Source organism: Amblyomma maculatum, chromosome 4 (assembly GCF_055883805.1).
Source record: "Amblyomma maculatum isolate TAMU_Amacu chromosome 4, ASM5588380v1, whole genome shotgun sequence".
In the NCBI taxonomy this organism is placed as follows: Eukaryota; Metazoa; Arthropoda; class Arachnida; order Ixodida; family Ixodidae; genus Amblyomma; species Amblyomma maculatum.
Genome location: NC_139347.1, coordinates 131017674 through 131039874, shown reverse-complemented (window position 1 = coordinate 131039874; position 22201 = coordinate 131017674). Strand labels below are relative to the sequence as shown.

The 22201-nt window shown below is 49.9% G+C and overlaps 1 protein-coding gene across 1 annotated transcript in view; it reads right to left on the bottom strand.

Annotated features, from left to right (window-relative positions):
• Nucleotides 1-22201, bottom strand: part of LOC146192595 (uncharacterized) — a 115185-nt gene that overhangs the window by 56911 nt on the left and 36073 nt on the right. Inside the window, exons 2-4 of the mRNA XM_084602495.1 lie at nucleotides 20221-20477; nucleotides 18174-18294; nucleotides 270-366 (exon numbers count right to left, since the gene is read on the bottom strand). Coding sequence (XP_084458621.1) covers nucleotides 270-366; nucleotides 18174-18294; nucleotides 20221-20477 — 475 coding nt within the window. The remainder of the gene's footprint in view (nucleotides 1-269; nucleotides 367-18173; nucleotides 18295-20220; nucleotides 20478-22201) is intronic.

The window sequence follows — 22201 nt, the reverse complement described above, 5'->3', positions numbered from 1 at the left end:
GGTGGCTTTCTTTTTTTTTTTTTTGGTTCCGCTGCTGCATGGGTTTAATGAGCAGACTTGTGGAGTGTAGAGGTAAATAAGATGGTAACAGGTGGCGTTTCCGGGAGGTACATGTGGGTAGATGGGTGGCGCATGGCGCTTCTAGAGAGTTGAGATTTCCCGCCAGAGCTGAAGGTTTTACTTCAACAAGCATCACACTTTACGGGGGATAAGGTTCCGTACGAGTCCTTTTGTAAAGAGCGGCATGTGCCACGTAATAGCGGACGCACCTCCGGACGCCAAGCTGTTTGAAGAAGTCCCTGAGCAGGGCAGTCCTCTCTTCCACCGTGTGCCAGAAGAACTTGTTGCGCAGGCTGAAGGCCATGTCTGCGAGCGAAGATTATGTTGGTGTGTTCAAATGCATACACTGGACACACTCATTACGCAGGCATCCAACAGGTTGAATAAATTTCAAGAAAAGTCAGCGCTGATATTTATAAGAATACTGGAGGTTTAACTTTACTAAAACATCGTTATAACAAGCGAAAGCACGGCGCTCGGATAATGAACCCGAGTATTCAGGCTCGAGCCTGACCTGTTCGAATCCGCTCGACTCCAATGGTTTTTATTGCGAAACCTATCTAGATTCATGGATGGTGTTCGCGCGAACGTTGAATTATTATATATTTAGTCTGAATGATGTAAATATATAGCCATATTAATATGACACACATACTGATTATGGCAGTGACAGTGACAGGGATAGTTCGCGGTAGTGAATAGTAAAATACCTGCTTCTGAAATGCTACTTTCGCCAATATTCTGATACAAGAGTAATAAAGGTGGTTCTTATGAATAGTAATTTTTTTTTAAATTGCTCCTGGCGGCCAAGCGCGACCGATTGCGGCGACAAATTCTGTGCGCATCGTGCATAAACCTCCGCACGTGACGTCGCATGGGCTTGCTGGGCGCGCCTGTTTCTTGGACACACAAGTTAGGCCTTTGCGTTTCGCGTTCTTTCAGTAAATTCGCCCGTGTGTTGCCACCGACTACCCACGAATTTGCGCCAGACCCTTCACTACCTATCCGGCGTGGACTGTGCAAATTTCAACGATTTCGGGCGAGATTTGTTGTCTCAACGATCAATTTCCTGCGGCCAAACCTGACCGAGGGAGATAGGCCTAATGGTTGCGTACGCTTACGGTGTGCCCGCTCCCAGCTGTGGCGACGGCACCTAGCCGACAGCACATGGACCACGCTTGAAATGCAACGCCAATACCGGCGACCAACACCAGCGGACATGCCGTCGGCCAACGCTCCGGCGTCTGATGCCACTGCAACTCACTCAAGCCAGCGTCTTCACAGCCGCCCACCGCCACCTGCCAAGAAACGACCACTCCCTCGCCTACCGACGGATGACTACAAGATCGTCTTTCGCCCTCAATGTACAGTAGACCTGAATGCCGTTGGCCCCGCCAAACTGGCCATATCTATTTATGACGCTGCTCAGATCGACAGCCGCGTGGCCATCACCGCCGACCGTTAGAATCCACCCGAGCAACAACACCGTCACGGTCAGTACTCCGGACAAGGATCGCGCTCTCCTCTACGCCAAGGTCCAGTCACCCTAGACAAGGTCGCCATTCCAGTCGCCACGTACGCCCAAGCCCCCGACAACTCGGTGAAGGGGATAATCTACAGAGTTCACAGCCACGAGACCGACGCAGAGATTCAGGCTGAGCTCAAAGCCAGGAACCCGGACCTCATGGTGGTAGCCGCGCGCCGCACGGACCTCACACGCCACTTCATGATCACAATCGCCGATGCCAAGTTACCCCGCTAGGTGCGGTACCTTGGCTTTACGTTCGAAGTTTTTCCACACAAACGCCACCCGGAGGCGTTTTTTTACTGCCGAAAGCTGGGCCACAGAGCGGATGTATGCCCCCATCCAAGAAAGCCAACCTGCAACCGCTGCGGCACTGCGCACGATCCTCCCCCGGACGGCCAACCACCGACATGCCAAGCGTCGTGTATTGTCTGTAAGGGAGGCCACCCTACAGGCAGCAGCTGTAAATACCGCTTCATACAATCCACTCCAGCCAAGTCCTCTTCACCAACCACCGACACTGACAACGACGCGGACGAGACAAATCCCGGACGCTAGTCTCGACCCCGCGGTGTACCCACAGTCGCCACCAGCCTCCTCTGGATCAATCCTTCCCACCACTCGGCAGTGACAGCCGTGCCAACTGGAGCCGTTCCGTTTCCGCCTCACGAAGCCCCCGGGCCAGACCCCAGACTGAACAGGCCAAGACACCGAAGCAGGTCGCCTGGAAACCCCCCCACAACTCACCGCCTCGTCTCCCGACTCGCAGGTAAGGGAGCTGGCAGACATGGTACAGAAACTAAAACTGCAACTAGCTCAAGCGAATGCTAAAATTCAAATCTTATAATCTGCGCAAATCAAGCCTAAGTTGCAACCGCAGCAGGTGGCTCGCACTCCTACTTCTGACGCAGTCAGTGATCCAAACATGGATATCGACGAACATAAACGCACAAAACGTAAAGCATCTCTCCCCTCTTCATTAGCAGACATCGACTCCAAATGTGAGGCCTCCGCTGCGCGTATATCCAAATTTGAGGACTCCCTACTTCAACTCACTCCTATGATCAACCGGCTCGCAGAGAGCTAAGCTACAATGGCAGCAAATATTCAAGCCCTTACGGCCCGCCTTGATGCCATCACCAGCCAACTACAGCCCACCACCCCTCCGAGATCTGGAACCCCTCCAAATTCCGCTACCTATCCACCAACCGTTATTCACGCCACGCCAGAAAGTGCAGCCTCGCGCATCCGTGCAGAAGGTATTTTAAAATTACCTATGGCGCTCTCACAGCGGCCCGAACCGTACGCCAAACGCGATGGCTAATTCCCCCATCATAGTCTGGCAATGAAACTGCAGGGACTTCAAGGCAAAGCGGCGGACCTTGGAGCACACACATGCAGGCTCATCCGCATACCCTTCACATAATATCACTCCAAGAAACATACACAGACACTAAACTTGTAAGTTACGCCGCATACAACCAGCAAAAAACCCAAAGCCAAAGACCCAACACCGCCATACTGGTCCATAGAAATCTAACCGCTAATCAACTGGGTTTGAATTATGCTGAAGTCCTGCACACCTTCGTACAGGTCCTCCCAAATACCCGATCACACGCCCCTATTCATATCCTAAATGTCTACACCCCCCCCCTCAGCGACAAGACCACACGAGTAGCCACCATTATTCGCAAGGCCTGCATGGTCGCAAGCACAGGAATGCTCCTAATACTTGAATTTAACGCGCCGCACGAGCAGTGGTGCTATCCCCACAAAACATGCGGCCGTAAGGGAGCTAAAGTGTGGGCGACCGCACAGACACTGGGACTTGCAGTACTCACCGACCCCGACAGACCCACCCGCTTAGGTAACAGCATCACACGGGACAGCTGTCCTGACCTCACTTTTGCTCGAAACATCACAGATACGCGATGGGGAAAATCTTGGCATGAACATAGGCAGCGACCATTATGTTCTCAGCACGACATTCACAGCCACACACTGCAAAGACCCTCGCCGCACACTCAAACACACCAACTGGGACGCGTTCAGATACGTACGTACTAAACGTGCACCCATCCCCATCGAAAACCTGGATGCCTGGAAAGCCTCACTACTCCAGGATTTCGAAAATGCCACCTCCACGACTACACAAAATGAGGATGGCCCCCAACCCTGATGTCAAACTCATCCCCATGTCGGCAGCACAGCATAGCCTTCACGCTCGCTGGCTCCGACGCAAACATAACTGCCCTCTCAAACTTCGCCTCGCACGTCTTGAGCGAGAAATCGAAACTTACGCCACCAAGCTTAGCCGGGAACAATGGCATCAAACATGCGACCGCCTAAACGGACAGCTAGGCTGTACAAACTCATGGTATCTGCTTAAACATCTTGTTGATCCGACCCACACTAAGGCCACATCCCACAAGAACCTGGTCCGAGTAATATACGCTTTTCAGGGCGCAAATGAGGAACTGCTCGACACTCTGACAGACAAGTACATTAACACCTCGACCGAAATCCCAATCCCCGCGGCATACACGGGACTTCCAAACACCGTCATGGACAGGGACATCACAACAGCCGAGGTTCATGCAGCCCTCAATCACATCAAGACCACCGCCACCGCAGGTAACAATCATATAAGTAACAAAATGCTCCGTAACCTCGATGACAAGTCCATCGAAGCACTCACGGAACTTTTCAACACCCATTGGCATGATGGTCGCCTTCCGGATACCTGGAAGCATGCCAAAATTATCTTTATACCTAAACCGGGCAAAAACCTTGAGCTGGGCAATCTCCGACCTATTTCCCTTACATCTTGTCTCGGTAAGGTCATGGAACACATTATCCTTAACAGACTTAAAAACCACACAAAGATCTCCTTCCGCCCACTATGATCGGGTTCAGAGCCGGACTCTCCACTCAAGACATCATGTGGCAAATACAACATGACATACTCGACCCAGGTCCCATCCGGGCCACACGGACAATTCTCGACCTCGATATTAGCAAGGCGTTTAACAACGTATCACACGCCTCCATTTTGACAAATCTCACTCAGATCAATGTAGGCACCAGTACCTACAATTACATCGCAAACTTCCTACACAACCGCACCGCAAAACTGCACATTGGCAAACTCATCAATGACAAGATTACCCTGGCCACCAGAAGAACCCCACAAACTGCAGTCCTTTCCCCTTCCCTCTTTAATGTCACCATGAGAGGCCTTCCCCCCCCCCCTTTTAAACGCCATACCTCAAGTAAAACACTCCCTATACGCCGACGATATCACCCTCTGGACCAACTCAGGTTCAGACGAGGACACCCAGAGCTCCCTCCAGACAGCCATTGACACCGTCCATACCTATGTACAGGCGAACGGCCTCACATGCTCCCGAACAAAATCAGAGCTGCTTGTCATCCGCGACAGGAGAGTGCGCGGACCCGCTCCCGCAGCTCTTGAGCTCATCACGCTCGCCATCGACACACACCTTACACCTTCCGTCCATTCGTGTGCTGGGCTTACTAATACAGAACAATACACAGAACTCGGGAGAAATACAATGCCTCCGCACCACAGCTCATCAAATAATCGGCCTTATCCTCCGCATCTCCACACGTCGTAGAGGCATGATGGAGGATTACCTCTGCCGGCTAACACAGGCATTCCTCGTTAGCAGGATAGTATACTCCTATCCCTACTATCACCTTCGCCGAAAAGGTGAGGAGGCAGTTAACAGCATCATCCGCTCGGTGTTCAACTGTACAAGGCTGCCATAGGGTTGCCACAGTACGCTAGCACACGACACCTCCTCCAACTGGGCATTTACAACACTTTTTCCGAACTTATAAAGGCACACAAAACAGCCTACGTTCATCGCCTCTCCAGGGCAAATCACGGCCGTCTCATCCTGGACCGGTTAAACGTCAACCCAATAGGCGATCCCCATCCCACAGCCCCCTCCCGACATGTGTACACAGCCACCTCATTGTCAAACCACTACCAAAAAACCTGCTCCTTGGCCGACACGACGCGCGCTGTCAGAACAAAGCCAGAGCACTCGATGACACCTACCATACCGACGAACACGCAACATACGTGGACTCGGCAAGGCAAGATGCAACAACCTATGTGGCCTGTGCTACCACACCGCAATCTATCCTTATCTCCGCCGCCACGGTGCGCGCCTCCTCAACCACCGCAGTGGAAGAAACAGCAATAGCGCTGGCCATCGCTGACCCGCGTACGCGTACAGTCCTCAGTGACTCAAAAAGAGCAATTCTAAATTTCTGTGCAGGCTACATCTGCCTTCCTGCTGCACGCATCCTGCGTGGCTGCACTCCTGACCACAAAATTAACCTAGTCTGGGTACCCGCCCACGCGGGCAACTCTGGAAACGATGGGGCCGACCAAGTTGCCCGAGGATTAACAATCCGGCCAGTCGGTCTCACGCATCCAGACGCACTCGCTGAAGCCCCTCAGACTTTCGCCGAAATTACCAATTTTCACAAGAAGACGCGACGCGTTTTCCCGCCTCCCCATCCCGACCTCTACCAAGCACTAGCCACCCTTCTCCACAGATTACAGACATACTCAATTCTTAGTCACTCCAGGCTATCACTAATTACTAACGGGGAATGCGACCCTGCATGTCCAAACTGCAACAACGGAGAACCCGCCACTCGGGCGCACATCCTCTGGGGATGCGAAAATAACCCGCCGCCAAGGGCCCTCCTGCCAGCTCCCTTTGCGAAAAGCTGGCACCAACTCCTTACCAAGCCAGACAAGAACACACAACTTGCACTTGTTTCGTGGGCCCGGAATGTCACTCCCACCTGGGGGCCACACAGGATCCACCCGCCCTAATTCACGACATCTGGGGCAAATAAAGTTGTTTCTCTCTCTCTTTCTCTCAAAGCCGGTTTTTCCCTCAGTCGCCTACGTCTCGCCGACATTTTCCAAAGGTAGGGTGTTAATGGTGCCATTACTCCCGAAATCGGGCAGCTTGCGGCGTAGGCTCTTGATATGCGGTTCCTTCAGCCGACAGCGATAGAGCTCCGCCCTGCGAATGACCAGCACACGCGAGCTCGCTTCTCTCGCGTGCCTACACGTCACAGTTTGCGTATCGCGAGCGAGCGATATCCGACGGTATGGCATGAGCGGGCTCGCACGCTGATAGCGAAGCGCGAACACAGCTCAAAATTACAAAAGCCAATCTTTTCTTTTCTCATGTTACTCAGCATAATGAGTTGACAGGTGACCCAGAGGCTTGCAATCCCTGCAACGTACCTCTGAGTCAAAATCATCTAATCTGGCAATGCCGCGATTCTCCGGGAGCTAAAGCAACTGATCCCCTTGATCAAATTACCTGGGAGTCCTACATCCGCAGCCCAAATGCGGATGAACTAAAGATCGTCCTACGCCTGGCGGAGAAGGCTTACTCCAAGACCTTCTCTGCGGCCACGGCGCAGGAGAGCCGGCAAGGAGGCCCTCCCCCTGGCTGAGCCCCTGCCCCGAGGTCCATTTCGTTGTAAATAAAGTCCTATCTCTCTCTCTCTCTCTCTCTCTCTCTCTCTCTCTCTCTCTCTCTCTCTCTCTCTCTCTCTCTCTCTCCCACCAAAGTGCGATGAGGCGAAAGACCCCGCCTGGGTGGTGCATTGGTGCAGGCGCTAGACTACTCTGCCCAAGGATGCGAGATCGAATCACGGCCTCGGCGGCCGCTTTTCGATGGCGACGAAAGCAAGGCGCCCATGTCCTGTGCGATGTCAGAGGACGTTAAAGAACCCCAGGTAGCCTAAATTTCCGAAGTTTTCCACTACGGCGTCTCTCATAGTTCATAGCTTGACTAACCAGTTTGAAACTTTGAAACGCCTCTGATTCCTGCTTTACTGCGTCTGCTTCTGTATGCTGTGTGCTGCGGAGTTCAAGGAACCAGCACGGCCGCCTGGATCGCGCGCCCAGCGAGGTCAGTTCTGTATATTCGTGAATCACCTGATGGTAATTGCTCATGATCGGACGTTACGTCATGACCAGATGCGACGTCATGATGAAGTCAGTTCCTATTATTAGACAAAACCGATGTGACGTCATTATGTCCGCCCATCCGGTCAAGACTTCGTCTGGTCATGTGCTATGAATTCATTAGTGATGACGTCACAATCCCACGGTATCCCGCGGAATCTCGCGAGAATTGTGACACTTTTCACTGATGCACACACGGACGAACACTCATGAGCCTATAAGGACTTTCGCCTTAAAGAAAAGAAAAAATGCATGGGTTGCACACCTGTCTGGTATCGGCTTTATATCATTTTTCAATACACCGGATGTAGCAGTTAAAAACGACCTCCGATAAAGTTTTGCGATGTTATAGTCGGTGTGTTAGCTTGTATTGTTGATAGCTGTATCAAAAGCAATCTCGGAAACTGCCGATAACCATTATTTTATTGATGACAGAGTTCTTTATGTTCCTATAGGTTTTATCAATTTAACTGATTGGCAAAAATATTGTTATTAGAGTGCGCATTTATTCTGCACTTTAATACTGGCTTGATATAGTTTCGTATCCATTTGTTTTGACGCAGTACGCGTGGTGTTTGTACTGTTACTGCGATTGATATGAAACCACGTTCCATTTCAAACTGCTGCGAGAGGTCACGAGACTATATGTGGAATATAGGATACCCGGTTTCTTTTACTTTTTTTGTCATCTGTTGCGCAATTCTCGAGTAGCAGATTTGGAATTTTATTCGGTTTCATTTAGGAGCTACACAAATGGTTCCTTGTTGCAAACAATTCAGCTGGCAGATTTTTTTTCACAAACCTCAGACGATCCAAACTAAGAACAGGTCCTTGGCAAATACCATGTAGAGTATGTGGCTCGCAAGTCGAGCTAATTTTTTTTAGTCGATATTTATTGCCTCAGGGCAACAGTAGGTTATGAGATGAAGGATGAATAAATGATTAAATGAATGGAAAAAGGTTGGCTGATTTTATGAAGTCCAGAAGTGAGCGATGATGAGGTCCCTGCGTCCAAGTGACGTATGAGGCAGGATTGGTTGCTGAAAGGCCAGCTATGCTCAGGTGCCGGATTTGTGTTGGCTTGAGTGCTGGGCAGTCCCACAGCAAGTGGTGGATGTCGGCCTCGACATCTTCGTTGTTACAGATCGGGCATCCTGGGCGAGGATATAAGTGTTGGAAGTATGACCACGTCCTAGTTACAGCTGGTGTAAGGGCAACACCGACCCGGATCCTCCTAAGCGCAAACTCCTCTGCACGGGTGAGACCGCGGGGAAGGGATATCGCACACGGAGGGATAAGTGCACATGTGCGGCGGAGGTGCTCCTTTCTTGACAAAAGGAGGGTAGCATCGTCGACTTCCAGAAGCCGTGGGATTGATGCGTCTTGGTTCACGAGGCGGGTTGCAAAATCAGCTTGACTTTGGGAAGGCAGCAGATCCCGTGAGACCTACTCAATGCGCATTGATTGTGGGATTCGCGCCGCAAGCTGTTGGATGTCCTGGCAAATTTTAGGGCAGCGGTGGAGCAGACGTACTGCCTGAAGTGCGTCAGTGCGGATGACAACGTGGACTGTAGGGAGCATGGTTATAGAAGTCACGGTGCAGAGTGCCTCCTGAACTGCCACAAGCTCAGCGCAGAATGATGTAAGTGGTTCCGAAAGCTGAAACGTAGTTGTCTGATTCAGGCTAGGTCTTCGTGGACTGCAGATTGCCGTTTTGGCTTCACAGCCCTGCAGGCTTCCATCTACGTATACTACTATGGATTCTTGAGGCAGGTTAGTATCTTGCTCTTCAAATCTCTGGCGTAGCAACGATGCAGAGTTGGCAGACGTCGGTCTGCGGATGTCAGTTGGCTTGTTGTCTCCTAACTGTATAAATTTCCAGGGAGGAAGAACTGGCGCAGGTGGCTGAAGAATAATGTGTGACGTTGCATACGCCCTCAGTGCTTGCGTGGAATGTGACAAAGTGGCCTTGAGTCTGCGAGCATCACGGCGCTGCTGCACCAGTTCATCGATGGTATTGAGCTGCGCATTCTCCTGTAACGCTACGACCGGTGTGATTCGTGGAAGGCATGTTATGGTCCTCATAGCTTCTCGATTTACGGCTTCAAGGCGATCCCATTATGCCCTTGTAAGATGCTGGAACTGGGCCTGATAAACAATACGGGGCTGCAGAACCGCCCTCACTAACTGGCGTGCAACAGACGAGCCAGCGCCACCCGTTTAGGTGCAATTCTTCTTATTAAACTTATAGTTTGAAGAGCTTGCTTTTTTGCCTGAGAGAGCCAAGCAGTCGCTGATCCTGAATGGTGAATTGTTAAGCCCAGAATTTTCAGGCTCGAACTTTCTTGTATTGGGGTGCCTGATAGAGAGAGACGAATTGGATATGAGGCAAGTTTACGGCGTCCCCAGCGGTTGGCGACTGACGTGTATGAAGTTTTACACACAGAAAGTTGAAGGCCAATGGAGGATGTGTAATCAGAGGTTACGTCTAATGCTGACTGAAGGGCGGCCTCTTGAGTGAGAAGATCATGGTGAGTGCTCCATACCGTGCTATCATCTGCGTACTACAAAAACTTGATTTCAGGGATATCGTGTAAGCGCCACGCCAATGGGATGAAAGTAATATTGAACAACGTCGGAGACAGTACTGATCCCTGGGGCACGCCACGTAGTGAAACGAATGAACCAACAGTGTCACCGCTGAGGCGTATTGCAAATTTTCTTCCGTCCAAAAATGATGCGACAAAAGTGCATCCTCTCGGAGGGAGATGAAGCATGTCAATGGCATTCAGGATTGCAGCATGACTGATGTTGTCATATGCCTTTTCAACATCCATTGCTAATATGGTACGTACATTGCGGCTGCGGGTAGGTGATAGAACTGCTGATGCCAAGACAGCCAACCCGTCCTCTGCACCTATGTATGGACGATATCCAATTTGAGCAGGGTGATAAAAACCGTGCTGTTCAAGCCACCAAGTCGTGTGGCTAGCATTTTCTCTGCGAGCTTGCAAAGCGTTGATGTTAAGGAGATTGGTCGTAAGTTGGCGAGGTCCGTTGGAGGCTTCCCAGGTTTGGGAATAGGGTTCACGACAGCGGTTTTCCAGCTCTTGGGTACGACACCATCAAGCTACACTTTGTTTATGGTGTCTAGTAGTTGAGGGAGTGCAGCAGTACTGAGGTTCTTGTAAACCTCATACTGAATTTTGTCCAGGCCGGGCGCTGTTTTCCGTTTCGCATCGTCAATTGCAGCCAGCAGCTCGCACGTTGAAAAGGGGCTCGCAATTCCATCTGCGTCGGCAGCAGGTGGTAGTTTCCATGCGTCTGCAGGGATACCTGCCAAATTAAGGTTTACAGCTGAAGGAGGCAGGATATCGTATTTTTGGGAAAAAGTTTCGAGCAGCTTCTTTGGCGAAATCGCCCGGCGACAGATTAGCCGCAAAGCATGCTGTTGCTGCTGCGTCAGTAGAACGACGACCGTGTTTCATTGCACGAAACGTTCGCCAGAGTGAGGCATTCGATGATTTATCAGAAAATTGTTCACACCATGCATGCCACTGGCGTCGCGAGAGATCGCGTTCATATCTCCGAGCCTTCGCGGTAAGATAATTCAGTCGTGTACGTGCCTGCCCCGAAGTAGGGTCTCGCGTAGCAGCCAGCTCAGCTTGACGGCGGGCTGCCCACAAGTTAAGCAGGCCGAGATCTGGTGCCGGTCGACCTACATCAATCCAGGTAGTAGTCGTAGCGCTGTTTAGGGCTCTCTATATACGGTCAACAAGGAGTGACGGCGAATCTGAAGACATACTGTCGAGACATGAGCGAAAGCTGTCCCAGTTTATCACAGAACATTTGCGGCGTAAAGGGCGGAGACGGGAGGGATGGAGACCGATGAGGATAGGGTGGTGATCACATCCCCAGCAGTCCGGCTCCATGTTCCATGAGGGAGTTCCTGCGCCCAACCACCACGTCAAGTCTGGAGCATAGGCAGCACTCCGTATATGACGCACAGGCCGTGTTGCTGTCCTAGGGTGATTAAGCAGAACAAACAGGGCATCAGTGAAGGCGTCCCGCACACGCCTACCGCGAGGGCTTGCAGTCGGATACCCTCAATCTGGGTGAGGGGCGTTAAAGTCGCCTCCGACTAAAATTGGACACCCGGGGTATTGCCGACGAACACTTAATAACCAGCCAAGATTAATACGGGAAGAGGCGCCTCCAGCTGGTCGAACGTAATAATAAACAAGAACAACGGTTCCTTTCAGAAATTTCGCAGCAACTGCTACTACCTCTTGGTATGATGTGCACCAGTTTTCGAGAGAAAGGCGTACATGAGGAATACGCGTTTCAACATATATCGCCGCCTTTCCCGGGGGAAAAGCAGTCTGCACGCGACGGTCGGTCATTGAAGGAGACACGTAGCCGCTGAAGCCAGGAATTCTGGGAAGAGGCAGCAAATGGCCCTGTGGCGCGGGATGAAGATGGTTGTCTTGGGCAATTACTAGATTTGGCGGTTACTTCTGCGGCTCGCCGACGTCGAGCAAGCATTTCGCGGTGTTGTCGGAGATTAGAGACCTCTGCTAAGAGACGATTGATTTGCTCATCCACTACAGCCATATCGTCGTCTGGAAGTAACATAGCCCACACCCGAAGCTTGTTAAATCGCAGTCGGGTCTTGAGCTCGGCCACCTCCGTGGAAATGCCTCTGCAGTTCCACTGTAGTACACCAGGACGACCGGATTTCGCCATTTTTGTGTGCTAGTCCAAGCGCTGTAGTATCACAGATGTCAGGTTAGACAACTGGTTGACCATATAGCGGAGCAGCGATGTTGCAGAGTTATCATTGGGCGTTGTGGTACTCTGGGAAGAAGCAGCAAATGGCCCTGTGGCGCGGGATGAAGATGGTTGTCTTGGGCAATTACTAGATTTGGCGGTTACTTCTGCGGCTCGCCGACGTCGAGCAAGCATTTCGCGGTGTTGTCGGAGATTAGAGACCTCTGCTAAGAGACGATTGATTTGCTCATCCACTACAGCCATATCGTCGTCTGGTAGATCAGTACGCTGCTGTATTGGCTGTTGTCGACGGCGTTTCTTGAGCACCGTATCGTTAGATTTTGTCTTAGCTGGAGCTGCATTCGAAGCGGGCTCAGGAAGCTCTGGCCACTCGTCATCATCCCACTGAAGAGCTGCAAAGCGATTGGATGTCTGCACCGGTGTCATGTGCTCTATTGGCCAACGCTTAGTGTTCCGAAGACGAGCCTTCTGCGTTGCCTTTTGCTTTGTCGGACAACTTGGAGATGTTATCTCGTGGTCGTCCGATTTGCAGAGGCCGCATCGGTACGCAACTTTTACTTCAGACGCACCTTCATCGGCAGTAGCAAAGGGGCAAGATTTGCACATGTGTCCTGCCCGAAAACAGTTATAACAGTAAACCACACTCGGTTTATACGGCCGCGTGGCCTTAATATGCAGCCGTAGTAGTACAGACAGGCTGGGAGTGTCGGAGGGCCTTGCAAGGTGATCATGCAGGAACGCCCTTTTCCTATGTGTCGGGCCTGTATGACTCGGTGCGTTGGGCAGTACAGCTCACGTTGAAGGGTGGTTTGATCTCCGTTTATGTCGACGTTGTAAACGACGCAACGCTGCAAGTCGGAGCCTTCAACTAGATACATTTGCACAGGCACTGAGATCTCACTTGTGACTGAAATATAACTAAGCGTTTGGACACGTTCCACCGCAGTAAGTGTCGGGAGCCACACAGCTATAGTGTTTGACTTCTTCCTTGCCGTGAAGCCCCGAAAACCTCTGGTTCCGAGACACGCGTCCAAGTTGGCCTGGATGATCCTGTTTGGTATATCGGTGAGGCTTTTATTGACTAGAGATTTAATCGCCACTTTATAAGATGACGATCCCGGTGTAGGTGCAACCTGGTTTTCGATAGTTAAATAGGAGCGCTTTCCTTGATAGCCACCACTTGCTGAGGACGAATTCGGTCGATTATCTTCCGAAGGATGCTTGTGAGGGGCACGGGTGCTCGTTGATACGGATGGTGGAGCCGATAGGTCCATTGGAGAGCTTGTCTCCTCAGGTCGCACTGTTGGATGTGCATCTCGTCGTGTTAGCTGAGTAGCCATAGCCGTGGTCCGCCCAGAGAACAGTTCACTTACGGGCTGTTGTCCATTTTGGGAAGGCTGAATGGGCGCTGGTGCTGAAGAACCGGGAGCACCAAGCTGGACCTGAGGCCGATGGTCAGGTTAAGGTGTCAGCGGCAGGACAGGAGTTGCAGCGAGCAACTCCGGCGAAGCTACCTCTGCCAGCGTGGCAGCGGCAGCACTAGGCCTAGCCTCCGTGCCGACCTGAGCTGCAATCATGCATGAGTAGCATGCGCCGGAGGTCTCGCAACCTGACGCGGAGAGGACGTCTGGAGCTTCCTCGGAAATAGAAGATCCACTTCTCTGGAGACAGGACCAGTGCTTACAAGGACGGCAAGAATTTTCAGAGGAGCGATGAAGCCACCTTAGCACTTCTTCGAGCTAATCGAGTCATAATATAAACAGCAGCACTACGCTTGCGTGCCGAACTGCGTCGACCCAAAACTCTCCAAACCAGAAACAGGAGCTTAGGAAATTGAAACCATGCGGAACATGCAGCGCAGAGGTGGAGCGAAAACCTGTGAAGTAGATTATACATGGATTATCCATGGATTATCAATGGAGATAATCCAGTAGCCAAAGTAGCCAAAGTAGTCAGGAACGTAACGAGATTGGCAGTAGGGAAAAACAGTCAGACGTTCCACCAGTGACGAAGGACGAGGTCAAGAAAGCATTAGAAACTATGAAAAGGGGGAATTCAGCTGCAGAGGTTAAGATAACTACAGATTTGCTGAAGGACGGGGGTGTATTGTGGTAGAAAAACTGGCCACCCTGTATACGCAGTGCCTGGTGTCATCGACGGTACCGGAACCATGGAGGAATGCAAACATTATCCTCATTCATAAGAAAGGGGACTCTAAGGACCTTAAAAATTACAGACCAATCAGCTTACTCTCTGTTACGTATAAGGTATTTACTCAGGTAATCGCTAATAGAATCAGGACAACCTTAGACTGCAATCAAGCAAAGGATCAAGCAGGCTTTCGGAAACGGTACTCTATTATCGATCATATCCATACCATCAATCAGGTGATAGAAAAACGCTCGGAATATAACCAGCCCTTATACATAGCATTCATTAATTACGAAAAAGCATTTGACTCAGCTGAAACCTCGACGGTGATGCAGGCATTGCGAAATCAGGGGGTGGACGAGCCGTACGTGAAAGTGCTGGAAGATATATATATAGTGGCTGCACAGCAACCATAGTTCTGCATAAAGAAAGTAACAAAATTCCCATAAAGAAAGGTGTTAGGCAAGGAGACACAATCTCTCCAGTACTATTCACAGCTTGCTTAGAGGAAGTATTCAGAGACTTGGAATGGGAGCAGTTAGGGATAAGGGTAGATGGAGAATACCTCAGTAATCTGTGATTTGCTGATGACATTGCCTTGCTAAGCAACTCGGGGATTAACTGCAAATAATCATTGATGACCTAGACGAGAAAAGTAGAAAGGTAGGCTTGAAAATCAATATGCAGAAGACTAAGGTAATGTTCAACAGCCTCGGGAAGGAACAGCAGTTTACATTAGGTAGCGAAGTACTGGACGTAGTAGGCGAATATGTCTACTTAGGACAGGTAGTAACCGCAGGTCCGGACCAGGAAAAGGAAATAACAAGAAGAATAAGATTGGGATGGAGCGCATTTGGCAAGCACTCGCAGATTATGACTAGCCGCTTACCGGTATCGCTCAAGAGGTAAGTATACAACAGTTGCATCTTACCTGTACTCAACTATGAGGCTGAAACGTGGAGGCTAACCAACAGAGTTCTACTTAAGTTGAGGACAAACCAAAGGGCTATGGAACGAAAAATGGTAGGGGTAGCATTAAGAGATAGAAAACGTGCAGAGTGGGTCAGAGAAATAACTCAAGTTACTGACATTCTAGTGGAAATTAAGACTAAGAAATGGGCATGGGAAGGACATGTAATGCGAAGAGAGGATAACCGATGGTCGCTTAAGGTGACAAACTGGATTCCAAAGGAAGGAAAGCGTAGCAGGGGGCGGTAGAAAGTTAGGTGGGCGGGATGAGGTTGAGAAGTTCGCAGGGGTCAAGTGGATGCAGCTAGCACAGAACCGGGTTAAGTGGAGAAATATGGGAGAGGCCTTCGCCCTGCAGTGGGTATAGTCAGGCTGATGATGATGATCACAGGAGATTTTAATACCCATCATCCTTTGTGGGGAGATGTTAGGATGAACCTCAGGGGCAGAAAGCTCGTCTTCTTTGCCCCGCACCATAACCTTCAATGTCTTAATGACGGAACCCCGACGTATATTAGAGGATTGAATTATAGCAGCTGCCTGGACTTGACTTTCGTTTCGCAATGCCTTACAAGACGCGTCCGCTGGTTTTCAGATATTGAAACTCATGGCAGCGACCACATCCCGACCTACCTTACCATTACCGGCCATGTCACATCTTCCCCAGCACCACGTATGCGCTACATTGACTGGAACGTTTTCAAGGAAATTATGAAAGATGCTTCCGTTGAAGGCTTCTACACGGGCATCGAAGGAAAGATTAAGGAGGCTATGGAAAGAGCAACCTGCTTCTTCAACCCTGTGGCAACTTACACCCATTTTGATACTGACTTACAGCGACTGCGATCGCTACGGCGGCGAGCAGAGCGTATAGATATACCGCCGCACGAAGTCGCACCTAGACCTTCGGTATGTCAGGCGCATACGAAAGATACAGCGCAAAATTCAGATATTTCATCAATTACGCGCTCTAGATTTTAGTTAGCATCATTAGGCACTGGCTTTTCCTTCTGAGAATTTAGACATTTTTTTTCTATTTCAGTTAATCATTTGATGAATTACAATCTGATTTCTCTTATCAAGCATTGGATTTTCATTATGAAGATTCTGACACCTGTCAACCCAAATTTCTTGGCAATTTTTTTTTCCTTCTTTGATTCTTTAATTCCTCAATTAATCAGTTAATAACAATGATATCGCCAACTTGTCATCGCCTATCACACACGTATAAATCATCATTCACTCACTAGAACCACAACTCACCAGGATACAATTTTTTTACGCAGCTCCCTATTATTTCCGACACGCAGCGCTGACCAACTGGTACTATAACTACACTACTGCTACGACTACTACTGCTGCTCCTGCTGCTGTGGCAACGGCTTTTCCGCCGAACGAGCTGTATAATCTATCGTTTAAAACGAACACCATGCCAAATTGCAGCAGCAGCTGTCTCGTACTCGCCTGTGTAATGTGATCTTCAGGGCCGAGTTCACACGGTTTCTGTATGCTATGCATGATACAACAATCATCCTTGTTGCTTGAGCGTTTGAAAGCGGTCGAGATTACAAGGACGTTGTTTTGCGAGGGCAAAATGACGGCAGTGCGCGCGAAACGCCGTGTGGCGGCACGGGACGTTTTTCTTCGTCAACCACAAGGTGGGCAAAGAAAAAGAAACGAAAAGAAGGTAGGCTTCACTTCACCGCGCCGTCTCGACTGCAGCCGATGTGTGCGCGTGCGCTTGTGCAGCGTGCGCGTGGCGTGTGCGTGTTAGCTTGTGCGTGCGCGTGCGCGTGCGTGCGTGCGTGCGTGTGTGTGTGTGTGTGTGTGTGTGTGTGTGTGTGTGTGTGTGTGTGTGTGTGTGTGTGTGTGTGTGTGTGTGTGTGTGTGTGTGTGTGTGTGTGTGTGTGTGTGTGTGTGTGTGTGTGTGTGTGTGTGTGTGTGTGTGTGTGTGTGTGTGTGTGTGTGTGTGTGTGTGTGTGTGTGTGTGTGTGTGTGTGTGTGTGTGTGTGTGTGTGTGTGTGTGTGTGTGTGTGTGTGTGTGTGTGTGTGTGTGTGTGTGTGTGTGTGTGTGTGTGTGTGTGTGTGTGTGTGTGTGTGTGTGTGTGTGTGTGTGTGTGTGTGTGTGTGTGTGTGTGTGTGTGTGTGTGTGTGTGTGTGTGTGTGTGTGTGTGTGTGTGTGTGTGTGCGTGCATGCGCGCGCGCTCTCCTAGTTGTAGCCAGATGACGATCAGCAAGCCCTGGTGGCGACATGGGGCCTTGCTGGGTGCGCGCTCACACTGCATGGACGCTCACAGTTGTGCTGGCGGGAAGGGGCGTAGCACGGCACCATCGCAACTTTTCTTTTTCTTGCATGCCGCCATAAACCGAGTTGATAGGAGGGAGAGAAGGACCATCATTTTCGATCGCCCATATGTTCGGAGCTAATTTAGCCAGCTGAAGTTGTTGGGTTGCGAACGAATGGGACATATATTGCTCGAGCATGTATTCTTTTTATAGCAAATAGCTTCCCACGGGCCCTTGAATAAAGAGATCAGATCAAGATATATAGTACCACTTCCTAGGCCTCCGGCCAATCAGCGCACATTGCAGGTGGCGCAACCAAATGCAATTTTTACGAACAAAAAGAGAAAGGAGACCTACCAGGGAAGTTTGGTGACAAGACATCCACCCCGCGGCTCAGCAGTCGAGGGATCAGGTTCTCGGAGTAGTCGCGATAGCTCCCCGGTGCACCGTGCAGCAACACCGCCAGCGGTCGCCCCGTCTGCACTCAAAACGACGGGTGTCAACCAAGGCGCAGGCCGCACTTTTGGTTCCTTGGGATCCCCTGATCTGATACATGCAGAACGCAACGCATAACTGAAGCAGTTACATGTTGCTGCTATTTGCGCAGCAAAGATAAATACAAAGGTTCAAATGGTGACCATGGCGGCAGCATATAAATGGAGGTGAAATGAAGCCATGTGACATTTTGAAGCACATAAAATGCATCCCAAGAGGCTGGAATTATACTTTGGAGCTATCTGCCATAGCATCCTACAAATCATTGGCATTTTAATTTAGCCAGATGACGCAATATTATTTATATTCTTGAAAAAAAGTTTTCGTTTTAACCTGCTTAAACCGAATTGTCAATGACAGCTATGTAATCTCGGTTTAGCCCGGTTTTACTTGGCTTTCAGATTTTCCATAAATTCACGCACAAATTATGCAGTTGCAGCTGAAGCCGTTTCCAAAGGTTCTTCAGATTTTCTGTGACGGTAAACTACATATTGTGCCAGTCTTGTCTGTCTTACTTCGGGTAGTTCAGCTACCTGTCTCAAATGATTGTAGTAGCGATGCTTCTGCAGACGAATGTCTCGCTCTATAGGCGTTTCGTCTGACATCTTGATATTCTCAAGATTACGCCCACGTTCCTCCACGTGTTAAGGACAGGTCTCGTCGGACTAGCTACTGTTCACATCGCCTAACACGACGTAGCTCTGCCTCCGACAGTCGATGCGAAGGATCAGGATAGCAGTATATCTCGGAGCAGGCTGTATATCCAAGACAAAATGAAGCTGTATACATACGAGCACACCATGTGACACCAAAACGACGATATGGCAATTAAGACGAAAATCATACTTGGATATGTTTGCGAAAACTCGTCTACGAGAAGAGAAGCAAAACATGGAAGCAAACTATGGAAGCAAAATGTAACGTGTGATATGACTTCACATAATATGGGCTGGTAGTCATGAATTATATGTTGACAAGTGGTATATGTCATGTCTAGTCATGTCATGTCAGTCATTAGTCATGAGTCATAGTCACGAGTCAGTTATATCAGAGATCCAATGTGCATGACTATGACGTCCATGACTTGTGTAAGTCAGTAATGACCATGACTAGTGTCTAGTAATGACTCAAAAGTGTCGAGTCATGACACTCAAAAGTACTGAAGAGGTACCAAAGACGACTAGGAGCTACTAAAGAGTAGCCAACGCACATGCTTCCCATTTCTCCACTGCATATATCTGCAGTGCTCTCAGTGTTTTTGGAGGAACCGCCTCAGACACTACCCGAAAGCCAAGGTCAAAGTTTATGATCACTGTTGTGGAAAATAGTCACTGTGTCGTCTCCTTGGTGGACACAGCACACCATACTACGCTTTGGTTTAAATCTAAGACACACTGTTTTAATTTTAGTACCCCTAGATAAAATGGAAGGTCAAGCTTCACTTCTGGCTAGGGCTTTGCAGTTTTTATGGTTAGAGTTTAGAAAGCCGCTGAAAATATCACTAAATACAGCAAGACAAACACATTATGCTGGCCATCAGCAGCAGCAAAAGGCATGAACATGTCGCTTGTATATGATGTCATGAGCATTTAACTACCTATCTTCCAGTCATTTCGCTCAACGTTAAAATTCGAGTTTCAGAAAGTTCCACGTCAACTATATCTCGCCGCGCTATGGAGGCTAGCCTTCTCAACTACTGACGAGAGTAGTAAGGTTGAAAGTTGGGCGAGTTGAATCTGGTTCATTTTGAAGGTAGCGCGAAAAACGAGGACCATGAGTAGAAGGAAGCGCTCGTGTTGTGTCCTTCTACTCATGGTCCTCGTTTTTTGCGCTACCTTCAAAATGTACTGACGAGAGTACAGATCAAGGAAGCGCAGAAAGGACAATGTTACTCGCATTCAAAGCTCACCTCAGCAAAAGTGCCCTCTTCTGTCATGCTAGAGCAGACAAAGCTCATGTCGACCTCAATGCCTTCAGTGGGAGCGTTGCGGTACACGCGCTTCGTCTTTCGCCACTCCCGGTAGAGGTCGCCACAGGTGGTCACCCGCAGCTGGTGCTCGACCATATCTGCTGGCTGAAGGGACTGGTCAGCATCCAGCACATACGCGGAGGCATGCAGGGCCCGGCGTCTGCCATGCAGCCAGCATACCTCGAATGATAACCTCCCTGTAAATCATAAGAACCTTATCAGCACCAACAGTAAGCTGCTCCCGTTGATCTGTACGAGTATGAGGCACTTGGCAATTCCCTTATAGGTTGTCGAAATATTTAAACTTATGTCAGCATTGTTCACGCTTTTTAAAAATGAAAGCTTCACTACTGCAGGTAGATCGAGCCGTCGAGTACTCACGGTTTTCACCTTGAGGGAGATTTAGAGGTCGAACACTTGTGCTAAGCCTGGTGGTCGCCATGCGACTTTGGGGCATAGTCACGTAGGCCACCCAGTGGCCCGTGACCACTATCAAGGCCAAGGTCACATGTGGTGACGTCAAGGTCAAGTACACGTTACCTGGTGGTTGCCATGTGACTTCGAGCCATAGCCACATAGGCCAACAAATGAACCGTGATCCCTTTCAAGGTCAACGTCACGTAAGGTGATGTCAAGGCCAAGTGACCTGGTGGTCGCCATGTGACTTGGGGCATAGTCGCCTAGACTGCCAAGTGGCCCTGACCACTTTCAAAGCCAAGGTCAAAGTCACGTGACCTGGTGGTCGCCATATGACTACGACATAGCAACATAGGCCACCAAGTGGCCCGCGACCACTATCAAACTCGCGTAAGGCGACGTCAATGTCGCGTGACCTGGTGGTCATCATGTGACTGTGGCATAGCAATATAGGCCACCAAGTGGCCCGTTACCACTGTCAAAGTGGTAACGGTCATGTGAGGTGACGTCAGTGTGACGTGGAAGTAGAGGGCACTAGAGGGGCGATACGTATATAAATAGGAGCTCCCAAGCTCCTGCCTAGGCAAACACTCTGCTACAACAGCTCGTCGGAACGCTAAGGCACCTCGGAATGAGCCGAAAAGGCAGCTTGCCAAAGAGTTGTTGTTGTGGCTGTAGGAAGAAAAAAAATTGAGAGCACTGTGGAATCCACACTGCAGAAATGCGAAAGCTGGAGTTTTGGTTGCTGCATACGGTGCATTACGTTTGCTCTCATCATTATTATCAACTAAATGCACCCCCATTATCAATGCTACTGTCATACAGCTGTATAACGTCACAACACCTGTGGCGCGCCTGGCGGAGAGAGCGGGAGTCAGGCCGCCGTTCATGCGCACCGCCGTCTCTCACGGACGGCGCGAGTTGGTCGCCCAGCTTTGAGGCGTGACGTCACAAAGAGGTCATGCGAAAGGTCATTTCATGTGCACCACCGTCGCACCGCAAAGGCTTGAAAGTTAAAGTAGTATTGCTTTCGCAATAAAAGAAAATGCACGGGCCTGCTACTGGCTCTGTAGCTGAGCCACCTCCGCTGCCCCGTGCAGACAGAAGAGAAAACAGAGAAGAAAGAAAAGGAAGAGGGGGAGAAAGACGCGCGCCGCAACAACGGCCGTCGTCCACCACCAAAGCGGTGGCGGGTGCAATGACGGCCTATAACAAATAAAAATTCGATGGCAGGCTAGCCCCCGCCGCAAGCGGCGGTGACCAACCTGTCCCTGCCAAAGAGCGATTAAGAACAGGCTTTATGTTTGGAGAAAAGCACAATGTGTTTAACCTTAGCTTGGAAATGAGCAAAGCCATGAACAAAAAGCTTTCGCTTTCCTCCAGGGTTAACCAAAGTTAAACCATGAGCTAATCTTTTTACACGGATTATTTTGCAACGAATCTTTTGCAATTCTTTTGCAATAATCTTTTGCAACGAATTCAACACATCAGCAAGACTGCTGGC